General features: G+C 43.5%; 1 protein-coding gene across 1 annotated transcript in view; it reads left to right on the top strand.

Moving 5' to 3' along the window:
* trmt61a (tRNA methyltransferase 61A) overlaps positions 1 to 10773 on the top strand; it is a 58431-nt gene extending 47658 nt beyond the window's left edge. Inside the window, exon 4 of the mRNA XM_070877518.1 lies at positions 10084 to 10773. Coding sequence (XP_070733619.1) covers positions 10084 to 10409 — 326 coding nt within the window. The 3' untranslated portion in view covers positions 10410 to 10773. The remainder of the gene's footprint in view (positions 1 to 10083) is intronic.
* The last annotated feature ends 9264 nt before the right edge of the window (positions 10774 to 20037 follow it).

The raw sequence follows: 20037 nt of genomic DNA, 5'->3' as shown, positions 1-20037 counted from the left end.
TTGCACCAGGGAGGCAACATACCATCCTGGAGTCTCGGTTGCGGCCGCAGAAACTCTTATCTATTCCCCTTACAATAGAGTCCCCTAGCACTATAGCTCTCCCACTCTTTTTCCCGCCTTTCTGTGCAGCAGAGCCATCCATGGTACCATGAACCTGGCTGCTGGTGTCTTCCCCTGGTAAGTCATCTCCCCCAACAGTATCCAAAACGGTATATCTGTTTTGGAGGGAGATGACTGCAGGGGACTCCTGCACTACCTTCCTGCTCTTGCCTCGTCTCTTGGTCACCCATTCACTATCTGTCCTAACCTTTACCTGCAGTATGACCAACTCACTAACTGTGCTATCCACAACTTTCTCAGCATCGCGCCTGCTCCAGGGTGAGTCCATCCGCAGCTCCAGTGCCGTCATGCGTTCTGTCAGGAGCTGCAGCTGGACACACTTCCCGCACATAGTAGTCAGGGACTTCAGTGTCCCTGACTTCCCACATAGCACAGGAGGAGCATGACACGGGTCCAAGCTCTCCTGCCATGACTTAACCCTTAAATTAATTTACTTACTAAAATTTACTTAAACACCAAACAGCTACTTAGTAGTTTGCTGCCAATTAAACCAATCTAAAAGTCAGTCTAAAAGAGAGTTATACTTACCAGTCGAACAGCCAACCACTTACCAGCTTGGCTGTGACGTCACCTCTCGATTTCGCACCCCTCTATCTTTGTCTGCGGCTGGTCTCTGGGCCTCAGTCTCCTACTCTCGCACTCCTTATCAGCTGTTCTAGTGTCAGCACTGGTAGGAAAACAGGACAAAACAGCACCTGCCACCCCCACTTGCCCGAACTCACCCACTTACCAAACTCACGAATGCCAGTCTTTGCTGCTGCATGATCGCGCAAATGTGTCACGCGAAATCGAGATTAATGATCCTGTATTTTTATTGAACTATGGACAAGATCCCAAGTGGCTTCCCGGCACTGTCATGGCCAAAGAGGGGAGTAGGGTGTTTCTGGTCAAACTTTCAAATGGACTCGCCTACAGTAAACACTTGGACCAAACCAAATTCAGATTCATGGACTATCCAGAGCAAACCACAATAGACTCTACCTTTTTTGACCCTCCAACACACAAACACCAGTGGCAACCGACCCAGCGGTTGACCACGAAGCAGAACGCATCACCCGCAGCAGCCCAGCAGGACTCATCACGCCAGACAGCCCAGCAAGGCCAGCTGCACAGTAGCCCAGCGAGAGCCCAACAAATGACTCACCAAAACCAGCATTTGTACCAAGACGATCAACAAGGGCAAGGAAAGCCCCCAGATCGACTCACATTGTAAATAGTTACACTATTGACTTTTAGTTTGTTATATATGTAAACCTGTAAATATCTTGTTTAACCACCAGAGGGCTCATCCCCTGGAGTCCCAAGGGATCCCACAATTCCTTGGGAGCACCTGTACATTAGGAGGCCTCACAGGCTGGAGAGGCACTCTGGAGACCGGTAATAAAGGACTGTGGTCACACCATACTTTGAGCTCACAGTATCTGGTCAGACTCTTTATTCAATACATAACAATCTGTGGTTGAGAAAATGTTGGGTGCCCATTATTAAAGAAGCAGTAGCAGGACATTTGGAAAAGCAAAATTCGGTCAGGCAGAGCCAGCATGGATTTATGAAGGGGAAGTCATGTTTGACAAATTTTCTGGAGTTCTTTGAGGATGTAACGAACAGGGTGGATAAAGGGGAACCAGTGGATGTGGTGTATTTGGACTTCCAGGAGACATTTGACAAGGTGCCACATAAAAGGTTACTGCACAAGATAAAAGTTCACGGGGTTGGGAGTAATATATTAGCATGGAGAGAGGATTGGCTAACTAACAGAGAGTCAGGATAAATGGTTCATTCTCGGGTTGGCAACCAGTAACTAGTGGGGTGCCGCAGGGATCAGTGCTGGGACCCCAACTATTTACAATCTATAATAACGACTTGGAAGAAGGGACTGAATGTAATGTAGCCAAGTTTGCTGACAATACAAAGATAGGAGGAAATGCAATGAGTGAGGAGGACATAAAAAATCTGCAAAAGGACATAGACAGGCTAAGTGAGTGGGCAAAAATTTGGCAGATGGAGTATAATGTTGGAAAGTGTGAGTTCATGCACTTTGGCAGAAAAAAAATCAAAGAGCAAGTTATTATTTAAATGGAGAAAGATTCCAAAGTGCCACAGTACAGTGGGACCTGGGGGCATGAAACACAAAAGGATAGTATGCAAGTACAGCAAGTGATCAGGAAGCCAATGGTATCTTGGCCTTTATTGCAAAGGGGATGGAGTATAAAAGCAGGGAAATCTTACTACAGCTATATAAGGTATTGGTGAGGCCACATCTGGAATACTGCGTGCAGTTTTGGTTTCCATATTTACGAAAGGATATACTTGCTTTGGAGGCAGTTCAGAGAAGGTTCACTAGGTTGATTCCAGGGATGAGGGGGTTCACTTATGACGAAAGGTTGAGTAGGTTGGGCCTCTACACATTGGAATTCAGAAGAATGAGAGATGATCTTATTGAGACATGTAAGATTATGAGGGGACTTGACAGGGTGGATGCAGAGAGGATGTTTCCACTGATGGAGGAGACTTGAACTAGAGGGTACGATCTTAGACTAAGGGGCCGCCCATTTAAACAGAGATGAGAAGAAATTTCTTCTGAGGGTTGTGAATCTGTGGAATTTGCCGCCTAAGAGAGCTGTGGAAGCTGGGACATTGAATAAATGTAAGACAGAAATAGACAGTTTCTTAATCGATAAGAGGTTATGGGGAGCAGGCAGAGAAGTGGAGCTGAGTCCATGATCAGATCAGCCATGATCTTAGTGAATGGCGGAGCAGGCTAAAGGGGTCATATGGCCTACCTGTTCCTATTTCTTATGTTCTTATGTATGCCAGGAGCCGTACTAGCATAACATAGAATGAGGCACCAACTTTGTGAAGTTACTACACAAGGATACCTACATATCAAACACCAAAAGCAGCAGGCTAGAGAGAGAGTTCAGCAGTCCCGCAAATCCGAGCAAAGATCTGTTGCCCTAACACATCAGTTGAAAATAGTGGTGGATAGTCAGGTAGCCAATGGGAGAAGGTGGTTCCATGAACATATCCATCCTCAAATATCGTGGGGTCCAGTACATGAGTGCAAGAGTCAAAGCTAAAAATGTTTGAAAAATTCTTCAGCCAAAAGTGACGAGTGGGCGATCCTACTCTGCCTCCTCCCAAGGTCCCCATGGCGGCAAGTGTCCAGCCAATTTAGTTCACTCCACATGGTATTAAGAAGCAGCTGAATGCACTGGATACAGCTGTTAGACTCGCAACCAGATTCTTCGATCAGTGTTCACTGTTATTTATCTTGAGCTGTAAAATAGGTTCTGCTTAGTTATTTTTCTGAGTTTGTTTCAATTTCTGAAAAATTACTGTGATTCTTTAGAAGAGCTAAATTCAAAATAGTGTTGGAATACTGAGATTGGTCTCTTGGGTCACAGGAAATAATCTTGTCAATTTATAAGCTTTATCATCAAAAATACCTTTTACACAAAAATATACAAAGATGGTGAAGTTGTAAAATTTGCCAGATCAGAATAAATATGCGCATAATGTTGAACCAAAAACTAATTTTTAAGAAAAAGTGTTGCGATGCCACTTATGATTAGTTATCATTGGTATCAAATGTGAAAAACATTTTTATTGGTGTAAACTGACGTGCGATGAGAACTGGATGATTGAGGCTGAGCTGATGGGTTTCTCATCAGGCAATTTATGGCTGTTGGGAGAGTAAAGAAACCAATGTTTTATATACATAGAAATTGCTATATTTATTTGACACAAAAAATGACTTGCATAAGGTAGGTACAGGAAACAAATGAGAAGCTAGCAATGAAAGTGTGTGCCACTATTGCAAACTTTAAAACATTGGCTTTCCAAGGTGGATGAAACCAAATAAGTAAGATATGTACATTTTCTATTGAGATTCCAATGCTCTCCTGGTCAGCCTGCCATTTTCCACCCTCCATAAAGTTGTGCTCATCCAAAGCTCTGCTGCCCATATCTTAACTCTCACCAAGTCCTGTTCATTCATTACCCTTGTGTTTGCTGACCTACATTGTCTCCTGGTCCGGCAACGCCTCACCTTTTAAAACTCTCATCCTAGTTTTCAAATCCCTACATGGCCTCCCCCCTCTCTACCTCTGTAACCTCTTCCAGTCCCACAAGTCTTCAAGATCTCTGCATTGCTCCAATTCTGGCATTTTGCATATCCCCAATTTTAATCACTCCACCATTGATGACTGTACCTTCAGCTGCCTTGCTCCTAAGATTTGAAATTCCCTCCCTAAACCTCTCCTCCTCTCTATCTTGCTCTCCTTTTAAGATGATCCTTAAAACCTACCTCTTTGACTAAGTGTCCTGATATCTCCTGTGGCTAGGTGTCAAATTTTGATAATGCTCTTGAGGCACATTGGGACATTTTGCTACATTAAAGGCACTATATAAATGCAAGTTTTTGTTGTGATGTAACTAGCCATCACCAAGTTATCAATTTTCAATAGTGTTGCTTTGAGCTAGAGGAGTACTGGTCTCAGCCAGATATGTTGGATGATCTCGATTGGAATGGTGATAAGGTTCCTACAATTGCTCTTTGCCCTTGGGTTAGGGAGGGAAATTGCCCAGGATTCTTGCTCCTAATTTCTAGCCAGTGACCCTCACTGGAAGTGCATGTGTGTGGGCAGTGGGTGAGGGCAAAATAGAGCTCTTGTGATGCCCATTATTGTTGAATTGCCTGCCAGCACAATCTGCCTGTCAAGACTCCAATGTGAATAATGACCACTTGGGAGAGGTACTGGAAGGTTACTGATACCCATGGAACTGTATCACAGCAAAGAACCAATGTCTTCAGAAGGGCTGAAAATTGCCAGAGAAAATCAGAGAGGTGCATGAGGAAGGAAGAGCATAGACTGAGAAAAGGCCAGTTGGTCCATCAAGCACAGTTAAAAAGATTGAAGAGGCTCTTAATTTTAAGGAGTGTGGTCCAGAGGGTAGGACCCAGATGGCTGAAAGCTGTGCTGCTAAGTAAGGAATGCCAAAAAGGGGTTATGGATAAGAGGGTAGAGATGGTGCATTAGTTGGCATGTAAGGATGGAGGTGTTGGCAGTGCTAAGTTGGAGCAAGACCATAGAGGCATTTGTAAGCAAGGCTGATGATTTTGCATTTTGAAACTCATCTCCGGTTTACTTTTGAACCTTAATGCTAAAATTTAAAGAACCACCATTGGACACTTTGGTTATTAACCAATGAATGGAAAGAGAAAGTCTGAACACTCATTTGTTTGAGCAGGTTCTGATTTGAATGCACTTGTATCTTTTTTCTTTAATTGTTGGATTTATTTTTCTTTGAATTGTAGCCATCCTTGAATCCCTCTTTGGAGGTGGGGAGAGTCAAACAGACATTTTTCTTGTATTTGTGGGAAAGATATTTGGTGGGTTTTCATGGCGTGTCCAGATAAGTAATTCAGAGAGACTTAGTGATTGCAGGGCTATGTTTTCCACCCATTAACTATAAATGGGTATAATATCCAGGTCATGAGTCCAAGTTGGTAGGGAGGGTAGGTGTCCAGTCGTCTTGGATAACCCTTGCCACCGGACCAAGACCTAGCTCTGTCAAGCCCATGTGGTGGCTGGTGTGCAACGGCCACCGCAAGTCAAAAAAATCCATGCACAGGCATCTTCCACCCTTCAGGATGTAGTTCAGGATCTGGAATATTAGGTCCTTAATTGAAACACCTGTGAACTCTTCCTTTTTTGGCGTGGAAGTAAGTTATCCTCGTTTCAAGGGACTGCCTATGATGGTGATGAGGTAGTTCCCGGAGGTGGTTTGCCAGAGTCCTTAATTGTGCATTACTTCAGATTTGAAGGATATGATTTTTGGAGGCTGAATTTAAAGTATGAATTTACACTGAATGCCATTTGGCTGCCTTTTGCTATATATTTTGTAATCAGAGGTAGTGAAAAAGTCACTTGAATCTGGTGCTTAATTGCTTTTACAAGGGAATAGTTATTGTGACTGCTATTATCTAAGCAAACAGAATTATACAATAGTTGTAAATAGCTGACACTTGATAAATTGTGTCAAAATAAATTACTAAGATCCTTTGGAATTCCCAGAACAGATTCTTTAATTCGGGTCGGTGGGCTGAAGTATACTGGCTATTTTTGGATGTAATTTAAAGTGATTGCTTGAGTAAAGACTGCATTGCAGCTGACGACAGGGAGGTATTTTCTACAGTTGCTGTTGAATTCTATTGGGCTGGCCAAAATATGGGTTTTAAAACAATAACCTGGAGCAATTCTGTAAGGTTACAAATATAATAAATATTTTAACTTTTGCTTAATTAACCTTCTGCTGCAATTTGCCTGCTGACTGGTACTGACGTTTAGTAAAATTAAATTTATTTTTGAATAAACAATCCAAAGGAAATTTGAGTCACAAGACTAGGATTTGCTTCTTGTTCTGTCCTTAGCATTAATCCTTGATCTGATTTGGATGAATGAGAGTAATCTCCTACTATCAGTCATCTTGAAAGGGTGACTTTGCACCAATGCAGGCAAAAATTTAAACCTGTGTTCATTAAGAGACATTGAATCTTGAGGCTTATAGGCGGGATTAGCACTCTTCCTGCTTAACGAACTATTGCTGCCTTAAAAATTGGTTGTTATTTACCAAAATTCCCTGGATTCTGGGGAGGTCCCAGCAGATTGGAAAACTGCAAATGTAACGCCCCTATTTTTAAAAAAAAGGAGGCAGACAAAAAGCAGAAAACTAAAGACCAGTTAGCCTAACATCTGTGGTTGGGAAAATGTTGGAGTCCATTATTAAAGAAGCAGTAGCAGAACATTTGAAAAAGCAAAATTCAGTCAGGCAGAGTCAACATGAAGGGGAAGTCATGTTTGACCAATTTGCTGGAGTTCTTCGAGGATGAAGGGGAACAGGGTTGATAAAGGGGAACCAGTGGATGTGGTGTATTTGGATTTCCAGGAGGCATTTGACATGGTGCTGCATAAAAGGTTAATGCACAAGATAAAAGTTCACGGTGTTGGGGGTAATATATTAGCATGGATAGAGGATTGGTTAACTAACAGAAAACAGAGAGTCGGGGATAAATGGTTCATTCTTGGGTTGGCAACCAGTAACTAGTGGGGTGCCGCAGGGATCAGTGCTGGGAACCCAACTATTTACAATCCATATAAACAACTTGGAAGAAGGGACTGAGTGTAACGTAGACAAGTTTGCTGATGAAACAAAGATGGGAGGAAAAGCAATGTGTGAGGAGGACACACAAAATCTGCAAAAGGACATAGACAGGCTAAGTGAGTGGGCAAAAATTTGGCAGATGGAGTATAATGTTAGAAAGTGTGAGGTCATGCACTTTGGCAGAAAAAATCAAAGAGCAAGTTATTATTTAAATAGAGAAAGATTGCCAAGTGCTGTAGTACAATGGGACCTGAGGGTACTTGTGCATGAATGCAAAAGAATAGTATGCAGGTACAGCAAGTGATCAGGAAGGCAAATTGTATCTTGGCCTTTATTGCAAAGGGGTTGGAGTATAAAATCAGGGAGGTCTTGCTACAGCTATATAAGGTATTGGTGAGGCCACACCTGGAATACTGCGTGCAGTTTTGGTTTCCATATTTACGAAAGGATATACTTTGGAGGCAGTTCAGAGAAGGTTCACTTGGTTGATTCCGGGGATGAGGGGTTGACTTATGAGGAAAGGTTGAGTAGGTCGTACCTCTACTCATTGGAATTCAGAAGAATGAGAGGTGATCTTATCGAAACGTATAAGATTATGAGGGTGCTTGACAAGGTGGATGCAGAGAAGATGTTTCCACTGATGGGGGAGACTAGAACTAGAGGGCATGATCTTAGAATAAGGGGTCACCCATTTAAAACAGAGATGAGGCGAAATTTCTTCTGAGGGTTGTAAATCTCTGGAATCGCTGCCTCAAAGAGCTGTGGAAGCTGGGACATTGAATAAATTTAAGACAGAAATAGACAGTTTCTTAATCGATAAGGGGTTATGGGGAGCGGGTGGGGAAGTGGAGCTGAGTCCATGACCTGATCAGCCATGATCTTATTGAATGCCGGAGCAGGCTCGAGGGACCGTATGGCCTACTCCTGTTCCTATTTCTTATGTTTTTATGTAAAACTGGAGCATATATAGAAATTACATTTATTTAGTAGGAAACATTAAACTGAATATTTATTTCACATAAAATGTTAGCAGCCTGGGGGGAAAATAATGTTCTTTTAATCATATTGACTATAGCACATAATAAAAACAGAAAATGCTAGAAATCTCAGCAGGTCAGGCAGCATCTGTGGAGAGAAACAGTTAACGTTTTGGGTCTGTGACCCGTCCTCAGAACTGGAAAAGTTCGGGATGTAATAGATTCTTATGGAAGTGCAGGGGCACTGAAAGGGGGAGGAGAAGAAAGGACAAACGGGAAGGCCTGTGATAGGGAAGGCAGGAGTGATTTAAGAGCCAAAAGGGGTGATGGGCAAAAATTGAGATGGTAATGGCACAAATTAGGAAACAAAAGTCTAGATGGGGTGTGAATGGCAGAATCATCACCTGCTGCGTGGGAAAGAGAAAAAAAGGGGGGTGGTTTGTAAAAAAAAGACAAGGGAGGAAAGGGGAACAAATATGGGCAAAGGTTATGGTCTGAAATTGTTGAACTCGATGTTGAGTCCAGAAGGCTGTAAAGTGCCGAAATGAAAGATGAGATGCTGTTGTGACAATGGTACATGTTGGATTGTTGCACAGGACTGTGTAAAGCAAATAGGAAAAACAACGAGGATAAAGCAGACCACATAGAAATGCTCCAACAAGTAGGCTGGAAAGATTTATTATTGGCAATACCTTTAATCAATATTTCACCATGTACATTAATGACTTAGATGAAGGAATAGAGAGTTGTCTATCCAAGTTTACAGATGACACTGAAGGAGGCACAAAGCTATGTACATGGGAGCAGGCATTTACAAAGGGACATGGAAAAACTATGGCAAATGGAGTTCAATGTGGGGAAGTGTGAGGTTATCTGAAAGACAAATCTGAATATTTTCACTGTGGGGGGAGACTAGGAGCTGTGGAGAAGCAAATGGATTTGGGTGTCCATGTGCACAGGTACAAAAAGTAATCAAAAAGGCTAATTGAATGTTGGCCTTTGTCTTAAAGCGGTAGGAATATAAAAGTGATGCTTCTGTTGTACAGAGCCTTGGTTCAACCCCATCTGGAGTACCGCGTTCAGTTTTGTGTAAATTTCCATTTGTGTCCTACATTCTTGAAGTTCCTAATGAGTAAAACTGCTCTTGGTCAAATTTCTGTGTTTGTGTTGGGGGGGGGGGGGGGGGGGGGGGAGTTGTCTCGTGTTCCTTTTCCAAAGCACTTTTTGAGACTGACATTGTGAAAACAATTATCAACCATGGAGGCTTTAACATGCCAATACATCTGGGATTTTTTTTAATATGGTGAAGTCTGCCATGTAACCCTATGAGATAGTGAGTTAATTTTATTGTCACTCCTGGCCTTTTTGCACCATTTCTGTTCAATCCAATCACATGTTCAAACCAGATGCTAGGTCACCATCTAATTTACAAACTGCTTTGATTTCTGTTGCACTCAGGCATTTCCAATTCATTCCCATCATATCAGGTTGTCGCCTCAGACCACAGGAGGAGGGTGTGGACGGGAAGAATCTCAACTGACCATGGTCATGTTGAATAAAATAATTGCAATCAGTCAATATGATTTAAAGATACAGTGTTGAAAGGGGATGGGGAAGAGAAACATTGAGGAATAAAGGAAAAGAACAAATTAGAAATGAATGGAAAAAAGGCTGAAGAACAGAAATCAAATGTGTGTGTGTGTGTGATAGCTTTAAAACAAAGGTTGATAGGGAAAAGTGAGTAAATTTTGTCTGCAATGAGTAAAATGGGACATGTGCTGTGTTTTAACTATTTTTAATCTTTTATTTTTTTATGCAGGTGGAAGGATCTGTTCTTTCTCTCCTTGTATTGAACAAGTGCAACGCACCTGCCTTGCTATGACTGAGCAAGGCTTTATGGATATCAATACATTTGAAATTCTTCTCCGTGTGTATGATGTGAGGACTGTGAGTCTGCAGCTCCCTGACCTTGGTGCAGGAGACAAAAATAACCAGGACACACCAGCTGACACGAAGAACCAATCAAAAGGAAGCAGCTGTACTGATTCACAACAGGGAACCACCCAGTTTAAAAGTGGTGCACCTCTAAGAGAGATGGCAGGTCATACTGGATATTTGACCTTTGCTACAAAATATCTCTCATAGACACTAAGAAATGTTATTTTGAACAATCTTTTTTTTCTTGCAAATAAAGCTGTAATCTAGAATCAAATTCCACAGATAGTTGCATTTATATGGAGCTAGTTCTGTACATGCATGCCAGGAATGATGGCAAATGCTTAACATTTTACTCTCTTTTCACAAAAACTATAACCTTCTGTCAGAGAAACGGCATAGAATTGAATGCAAAATCAGTACATGGGCTGTAAATGGAATGAACCAGTGGGCTCTAAACCACTTATAAATTCCATGTGGGCATGTTGTACTGGCCCTCTTTCATCTGTCCTTTGTTTCTTTAGAAGTTTTTTTTATTTCAATTGATTTTCTAATAAATGTATATACAAAAGAATATTAAGTGACTTTTGTTTACAGTAAAGTTTGGAAAATACTGGAACGATCTGGTAATGGGACATGTATAATCAGCACGTAAGCGTGAAATTCAATTGGAGAGTGATTTTGATGGCAGACTTATTTGGTGATGTTTGTACTTGCCTATACACAATGTGCATTAGTGAAATAGCTTTGTGAAACCATTCAAACTTTCCACTTGTGTTGAAAGACCACACCGTCAGTGTTGGCAGATGAGATTGACAAGCTGGACAATTCATTTAAGGTTACACATTGCTTTTGTCTATATTTGAGTAAAGTTCTGTGTCTGGTCTTTCTGTAGAAAATATCCAATTGTATTTCATATTTCAATGTGACGCTCAAAAAGCCTTAAGTTCACCGAGAACCAGATGAGGAGAGCCAATTGACCCATTTAGCTCAACCTTCCACCAATCATCAGTACTTGAATAAATTTAGTTTTTGTCTCCTAGCCTACCCAGAAGACCTTCCAGGTAATAATTCACTCTGAAGAATTGTTTCCTGACATCAGCCTGAACTTGCATAGAAACATATAGAAAAGATGGCTAGAAAGCGACAAGCTGGTCCATCAGCTCTGCTGCATTCAAGATGTCCCAAATTCTAAAGCCAATGAAGTCCTTTTGCGGCGTAGCACTGTTGTAATGTAGGAAACGTGCCAGCTAATTTGTGCGCAAGATCCCACCAACAACAATGAACTAAATGAGCAGATCATCTGCTTTTAGGTGTTGATTGAGTTGGACAAGATACCTTGACAACTCTCTTCTCTTCATAGTGTCATAGGATCTTTTACATCCACCTGAGAGAGTTGACAGGGCCTTGGTTTAAAGTCTCATCTGAAAGATGGCACCTCCAACAGTCAAACACTTCCTCAGTGGTGCACTGAAATGCCAGTCTAGATCCTGTACTCGAGTCTCTGGCTCCGAGAGGTGAGAGTGCAATCACTGAGCCAAGGCTGATGCACATGTTGATGATGGATGCTAAGATTAGCACAATCCAAATAGCATAAAACATTGTGGATTAACCTGAAGCTGATGTACTTGATGTGCTGAAATTTTAGTGTAAGCATTTTGAAGGTGAAAAAACTAAGTCTAAATCCAATTTAGACAAACGACTGGAAACCTGACCTTTAGTATCATATTCTTAACCGATAAGGGGTCATGGGGAGCGGGCAGGAAAGTGGACCTGAGTCCATGATAGGATCAGCCAAGATCGTATTAAATAGCGGAGCAGGCTCGAGAGGTCGTATGGCCTACACCACCTCCAATTTCTTATGTTCTTACTGTGGCAGTATTGAAAGGAAACGTGTAATATGTTGTGAGAAAGAAAGACTTGCATTTATATAGCATCTTTCACAATCTCAGGACGCCCCAAAGCGCTTTACATCCAATGAAGTACTTTTGAGGCATAGTCACTGTTGTAATGTAGGAAACATGGCAGCCAATTTGTGCACGCAAACAGCAATGTGATAAGATAATCTGTTTTTGTGATGTTGCTTGAGGGATAAATATTGGCCAGGACACTGAGGATAACTCTCCTGCTGTTCCTCAATATAGTGCCATGAGATCTTTTATGTCCACCTGAGAGAGCAGACTGGGCTTCAGTTTAACGTCTCATCGGAAACACGGCACTCCGACAGCGCACCACTCCCGCATACTGCACTGGAGTGACAGCCTAGATTTTTGTGCTCAAGTCTCTGAAGTGGGACTTGAACCCATAGCCTTCTGACTCAGAGATGAGAGTGCTACCCACTGAGCCACAGCTGTCACTAAAAGAATAAAAGATGTCATGTTGGTGTCATGTGTGAAATTAAGGGTTTGTTTCAAGGACTTACATGAACTGAGACACCAGGAAACATTGATCCATAGAGGAAAACAGGTCAACATGTTTTTTTTTTAAAGATTGGAAATAGAGACGGCAGACAAACATTGCTGGAATATCAGCATTTAATAACTTTTCAAAGTATTTGATGACCTTTCAAGAAATACATTATTTGGTTGGATGATTTTCTGGATGCTTAGAACTACCCTGTACTCTCGCCTAATAATCTATCCCACCAATCAAGCCATTACTTAGTGTCTTTGGGACAGACCATGTTTGATTACCAGATCTAAAACAGCAGAGCCAGCCAAGGAAAAAACATCTGCAGATTGATCAACACAGCTGTTGAGGATTTGAGAACCAAGTTCATCTCTGCTAAATAAAGAATTATCAGAATTAATATTACTCCCTTTGCCTGAATCTTCCACGATCCCAAACAATTTTCCCTAGGAGACCAGAGATTATAAAAGGCTACGGACTAGATTCTCGGCAGTTTTGCGACCAGGTTTTCGCCTGGGCGAATTGCAATAACTACTTTTTTGGCGCTAAACCAATCATTCAACATTTTGTGCTGTACTATGTCAGCCATTATTTCTGGCTGCTTTTTCTATACAGCGTCGAGCTGCAAGAAGCCTTAATGCTGAGCATTTTGAGCGTAATCAAATAGGTCGCAGATGTATGGGGAGGAGGCCTTGGACTCCCCACGAGTTTACAGGGAACAGCGCTCATACCTGCAGCTCTCTGAGGCACAGTGCATTAGAAGGCTGTGCTTCTGAAAAGAGGTGGCCACAGAGATATGCCAACTCATAAAGGCAGATGTACAGCCTACCAGTGGCAACAGGACTGACTGCACTGCCCGTTGAGGTGAAGGTGACTGCAGCACTTGCCTTCTATGCCTCCGGCTCCATTCAGGCATCAGCAGGGTACATATGTTCCATCTCGCAGCACGCGATACATCGCAACATTCGCCAGGTGACTACTGCACTGTACACATGCAGGATGGACTTCATAAACTTCCCAATGATTAAGAAGGCATAGAATGAGAGGGCTGTAGGTTTTGGACAAATTTCTGGCTTCCCCAAGGTTCAGGGTGCCATTGACTACGCACATCGCCCTGCGAGCACCTTTACACAATCCAGAGATTCACCAAAACCGCAAGAGATTCCACTCCATGAATGTACAGATTGTCTGCGACCATACTCAGCATATCATGGAAGTCAATGCCCAATATCCAAGGAGCATCCATGATGCTTTCATCTTGCGTGAGAGCATCGTCTCATGCCTGTTCGAGTGTCAACCACAAGACCAGAGCTGGAAGCTGGGGGACAAAGGTTACGGCCTCGCCACCTGGCTCATGACCCCCTTCCAGAACCTTCAGACAAAAGCCGAGCATCGCTGTAATGAGACCCATGTAGCCACATGCCACATCGTCGAACAGACAATTGGAGTGCTCAAGCAGCGCTTCCGATGCCTAGACCACTCTGGAGGCTGCCTGCAATACACCCCATAGCGCATCTCTGAGTTCATTGTGGTGTGCTGCATGCTACATAACTTGGCCATCATGACGGAACAGGATTTGCCAATGGGGACTGCAGGACCACCTCAGGAGAGAGGGTGGGTGGGGAGGAGGAGGAAGAGGAGCCTGGTGAGGAAGCCATGCCACCACCACAGGGGAGGCCATGTGGAGCTTTCAGCACTGCAAAAGCCTTACGTCAGCAGCTCATAATTCAACGCTTTGAAGAGTGAATGACACGTTTGACCATTGCCTGGCCTCTCTATCCATCATGTTGACAATTCCCACTCTTATTCTGCAAATGAGGCACTAGACAGGAATGGTTAAGGTGAATAAAAGAATTGAATAAACATTGTAAACTTGTTAAAAATTATTTTCAAACTTAAATAAAATTTATTGAACTTGAACAGAATTTTTAAACTTAAAACATTTATAAAATAGCAAAACAACAACCCTTGCACTGAATGTCTTTTACCTCCGGCTCTTTCCTCCTCCCTCCCACCCTCGCGTCATGACCATATCCAAGTTGGCACCAAGAGTTCGTGCAGCAAGGCGGCGAGAGTCCTGCTGTATTGGATGGAGAGACAATGGCGACGCCATGTGTGGATCTATTGGACAAACTCAGGATATGGAAGGCCCAGCTTCTGAGTAACGAGCTTCTTGCTCAGCGTCGCCACTTACCAGTGATGTGGGTCTAGGTGTGGCACTGGGGACTGCAGTGTTACAGAGGGAGGCCATCAATTGTGCGCGGGCATTGACAGCCTCGCAGGTTTCACGGCTTGGATGGACAATCTGCAACCCGACTAGATCATGGTCGCAGATAGTGCCGCGGTGCTTGCGGGAATCTTACCCAATACCTCAAGGAGCTGTCGGGTGAGCTGGATGCTCTCCCTGGACAGTCCCACCATGTTCAGTTGTGCATCCGCCAGTCTGTCAGCAGACCGGCATTACCAATTCATCCTCCTCTGGAGAGCATACGGGATTCAACCCCGGGAGTGCATTGCTGCACGCCACTAGTACTCTGGGCCTCGGATGGCTCAAAGCCCTGCAATGTTTTTTCCTCGGACGACGTGTTGACCAGTGGTATAAGAGGTGTCGAGTGCATCGGCCCCCACTCCCCGCCCCAGTGTAGGCTGCTCCATCCGCTCCTCTCCAAGTTCCTCCTCTTGCTTCCCCCCGCCCCCCCACATGACGGCCGGAGGTGGAGGCTTCCATTGAAGGATTTGGCGCATGTGACTCCTCATCTGGAAATAGAAAACAACAGTCGAGTGGTTAGCAGCAAGGGAGGGGGCAGGATGACATGAGTAAGGTCACATAGCACAGGCTCATTTGAAGGACCGCTGCTACTCCATTATATGTAGTCCAGAGATAATCACATTGTCCCAACCCTAATCCACAGACACAACATCACATTGCCCCAACCCAGCCCAGGGAGTGTGCAGGATATACCCTTACTATCGAACTGGGGGGGGTCAGCATCCCCATGGGCAGTTGCCCTCCCTGAGGCACCGATCAGACCGGTCTCTCCTCGAAGCCTTTCAGAGGCATGCTTTCCCAGCAGTTGTGGGACGTCTTTGCCTGCAAAGATGACAATGGGAATGGTTACCATAGGGCCTATCTGCTCTTGTGGCGCACACAGATATCCACCAAAGCACTTATACCATGCTGTGAGCATTTAATACAGTCCTCTGTTTAATGGCCCTGGAAGTTGCACGTGGTTCATGAGGAACACATCGAAATGCAGAAACATTGTTTAAGATCTCAGAAAGCAATCTTAATAATGTGTAAAGATCATTCATGGCAAATAGGGTGCAACACTAAGCCTACCTATACCAACAGCACAAGAACAAACAGTGTGTCAGATTTATAATTTATATAATGAAGGAGTGTATCAATAAAAATATTACTTTAATGACCCTGCAATGATCATTAAACCTTTTGCAGCACTGTGTGTGGGTCCTTCGGATGCTGTTGACATAGGCGACCTCAACTATGCTGGCCCAAATTTTTCAAAAAAACTGCTTGGAGGGTCATACTTGCACCCCTCCTGTTCAATTCTGCCCATCTTCTTTCAACAGCACTTACAAGTGTCTTGTTTACCTCACTGCTGAACTTTCTGGCTCTCTGCCTACTACCTTCCCCTTCCATCGTGAATCAAATTTTAAAATGGCTGATTCAGCCCTGGGTATACTGCACATGTGTGGGCGTTCCTGCCAGCTGACCAGAAGCGCGAGCAGAAAAAAAATTGCAGAAAAAACATTTGCGCATGCACAGAAGATTCGATTTTTTTGGGGGGGTCGCAAATCTTGACTCCTGCACACAAATTCTGTTGTGCAACGCCGAAGCTATCACTAACAATCTTCACTGTTTGCCAAAATTTGCAAGCTCTGGTGGTAACGGTAAACCAGCGATTAAAAAAAATGTTGCCGCCATTATCATCCGAAAACGGGTGAAATCGCTAAAACCAAAAAATCTAGCCCTACACCTCGATAGTTATTCTTGGTTAATTTCCATCGGCTGATCATCAGGTCAACATGGAGGGTACATTTGTCCTGGTTGAGAAATTTTGTGTTCCTGGTCGTATACTGTGAAGGAGGTATTGAATACGCACCTGCCAGATCAGAAATGTATCTAGTCAGGGAGAGGAATTGAACCCTGCACTATTAATTTTATCTCCCCACATGATTATGGAGCAAGTCTTGAAACAGCTAGATATACAGATTGAAATTCCAGTCAAAGTATTTATTAGCTGAACAGGTGCTGTTGTAAATAATCCCTGAAGTTTGACATATTTGCCGAGAAATTCGATTTGCCAAAACAGGCATAAGATCAGTGGAGTGACTGCTCTGCATCGGCCTAAGGCCTGAGCCAAATTCTGTTTTTGGGCTTCATTTAAATGCTGCTGGAGAGCTGCAGGCACCTATTGGGAAGAGCAGGAAATTGGCCTGCTCTTGTGATAGGAGCTAAATTAAAAAGTAGGACCTCAAAAGTAATAATCTCAGGATTGCTACCAGTGCCACGTGCTCGTCAGAGTAGGAATCGCAGGATAGTTCAGATGAATACGTGGCTTGAGGAGTGGTGCAGAAGGGAGGGATTCAAATTCCTGGGACATTGGAACCGGTTCTGGGGGAGGTGGGACCAGTACAAACCAGACGGTCTGCACCTGGGCAGGACCGGAACCAATGTCCTAGGGGGAGTGTTTGCTCGTGCTGTTGGGGAGGAGTTAAACTAACATGGCAGGGGGATGGGAACCTATGCAGGGAGACAGAGGGAAATAAAATGGAGGCAGGAGCAAAAAATAGAAAGGAGAATAGTAAAAGTGGAGGGCAGAGAAACCCAAGACAAAAAACAAAAAGAGCCACATTACAGCAAAATTCTAAAGGGGCAAAGTGTGTTAAAAAGACAAGCCTGAAGGCTCTGTGCCTCAATGCGAGGAGTATTCGGAATAAGGTGGATGAATTAACTGCGCAGACAGCAGTTAATGGATATGATGTAATTGGCATCACGGAGACATGGCTCCAGGGTGAGCAAAGCTGGGAACTCAACATCCAGAGGTATTCAATATTCAGGAAGGATAGACAGAGAGGAAAAGGAGGTGGGGTGGCGTTGCTGGTTAAAGAGGAAATTATTGCAATAGTAAGGAGGGACATTAGCTTGGATGATGTGGAATCGGTATGGGTGGAGCTACGGAATACCAAAGGGCAGAAAACGCTAGTGGGAGTTGTGTACAGACCACCAAACAGTAGTAGTGAGGTTGGGGACAGCATCAAACAAGAAATAAGGGATGTGTGCAATAAAGGTATAGCAGTTATCATGGGCGACTTTATTCTACATATTGATGGGGCTAACCAAACTGGTAGCAATGCGGTGTAAGAGGATTTCCTAGAGTGTATTAGGGATGGTTTTTGAGACAAATATGTCGAGAAACCAACTAGAGAGTTGGCCATCCTAGACTGGGTGATGTGTAACGAGAAGGGACTAATTAGCAATCTTGCTGTGCGAGGCCTCTTGGGGAAGAGTGACCATAATATGGTTGAATTCTTTATTCAGATGGAGAGTGACACAGTTAATTCAGAAACTAGGGTCCTGAACTTAAGGAAAGATAACTTCGACAGTATGAGGTGTGAATTGGCTAGAGTAGACTGGCAAAGGACACTTAAAGGGTTGACGGTGGATAAGCAATGGCAAACATTTAAAGATCATATGGATGAACTTCAGCAATTGTACATCCCTGTCTGGAGTAAAAATAAAACAGGGAAGGTGGCTCAACCGTCGCTAACAAGGGAAATTAAGGATAGTGTTAAAACCAAGGAAGAGGCATATAAATTGGCTAAAAAAAGCAACAAACCTGAGGACTGGGAGAAATTTAGAATTCAACAGAGGAGGACTAATGATTTAATTAAGAGGGAGGAAATAGAGTACGAGAGGAAGCTTGCAGGGAACATAAAAACTGACTGCAAAAGCTTCTATAAATATGTGAAGAGAAAAAGATTAGTGAAGACAAACGTAGGTCCCTTGCAGTCGGATTCAGGTGAATTTATAGTGGGGAACAAAGAAATGGCAGACCAATTGAACAAATACTTCGATTCTGTCTTCACAAAGAAAGACACAAATAACCTTCCGAATGTACTAGGGGTCAATGGATCTAGTAAGAAGGAGGAACTGAAGGATATCATTATTAGGCGGGAAATTGATGGGATTGAAGGCCGATAAATCCCCGGGGCCTGATAGTCTACATCCCAGAGTACTTAAGGAAGTGGCCCTAGAAATAGTGGATGCATTAGTGGTCATTTTCCAACAGTCTATCCTCTCTGGATCAGTTCCTATGGATTGGAGGGTAGCTTGTGAGGGGAATAGATAGGCGTTTCTGCAGCCGCAACCGAGACTCCAGGATGGTATGTTGCCTCCCTGGTGCAAGGGTCAAGGATGTCTCGGAGCGGGTGCAGGACATTCTGAAATGGGAGGGAGAACAGCCAGTTGTCGTGGTGCACATTGGTACCAACGACATCGGTAAAAAAAGGGATGAGGTCCTACGAAACGAATTTAAGGAGCTAGGAGCTAAATTAAAAAGTAGGACCTCAAAAGTAGTAATCTCGGGATTGCTACCAGTGCCACGTGATAGTCAGAGTAGGAATCGCAGGATAGCGCAGATGAATACGTGGCTTGAGCAGTGGTGCAGCAGGGAGGGATTCAAATTCCTGGGGCATTGGGACCGGTTCTGGGGGAGGTGGGACCAGTACAAACCGGACAGTCTGCACCTGGGCAGGACCGGAACCAATGTCCTAGGGGGAGTGTTTGCTAGTGCTGTTGGGGAGGATTTAAACTAATATGGCAGGGGGATGGGAACCAATGCAGGGAGACAGAGGGAAACAAAAAGGAGACAAAAGCAAAAGACAGAAAGGAGATGAGGAAAAGTGGAGGGCAGAGAAACCCAAGGCAAAGAACAAAAAGGGCCACTGTACAGCAAAATTCTAAAAGGACAAAGGGTGTTAATAAAACAAGCCTGAAGGCTTTGTGTCTTAATGCAAGGAGTATCCGCAATAAGGTGGATGAATTAATTGTGCAAATAGATGTTAACAAATATGATGTGATTGGGATTACGGAGACGTGGCTCCAGGATGATCAGGGCTGGGAACTCAACATTCAGGGGTATTCAACATTCAGGAAGGATAGAATAAAAGGAAAAGGAGGTGGGGTAGCATTGCTGGTTAAAGAGGAGATTAATGCAATAGTTAGGAAAGACATTAGCTTGGATGATGTGGAATCTATATGGGTAGAGCTGCAGAACACCAAGGGGCAAAAAACGTTAGTAGGAGTTGTGTACAGACCTCCAAACAGTAATAGGGATGTTGGGGAGGGCATCAAACAGGAAATTAGGGGTGCATGCAATAAAGGTGTAGCAGTTATAATGGGTGA

The sequence above is a fragment of the Pristiophorus japonicus genome, chromosome 4 (genome assembly GCF_044704955.1).
Source record: "Pristiophorus japonicus isolate sPriJap1 chromosome 4, sPriJap1.hap1, whole genome shotgun sequence".
NCBI lineage: Eukaryota > Metazoa > Chordata > Chondrichthyes > Pristiophoridae > Pristiophorus > Pristiophorus japonicus.
Note: the sequence above shows the minus strand (reverse complement) of the source record. Positions and strands in the feature narration are given on the sequence as shown.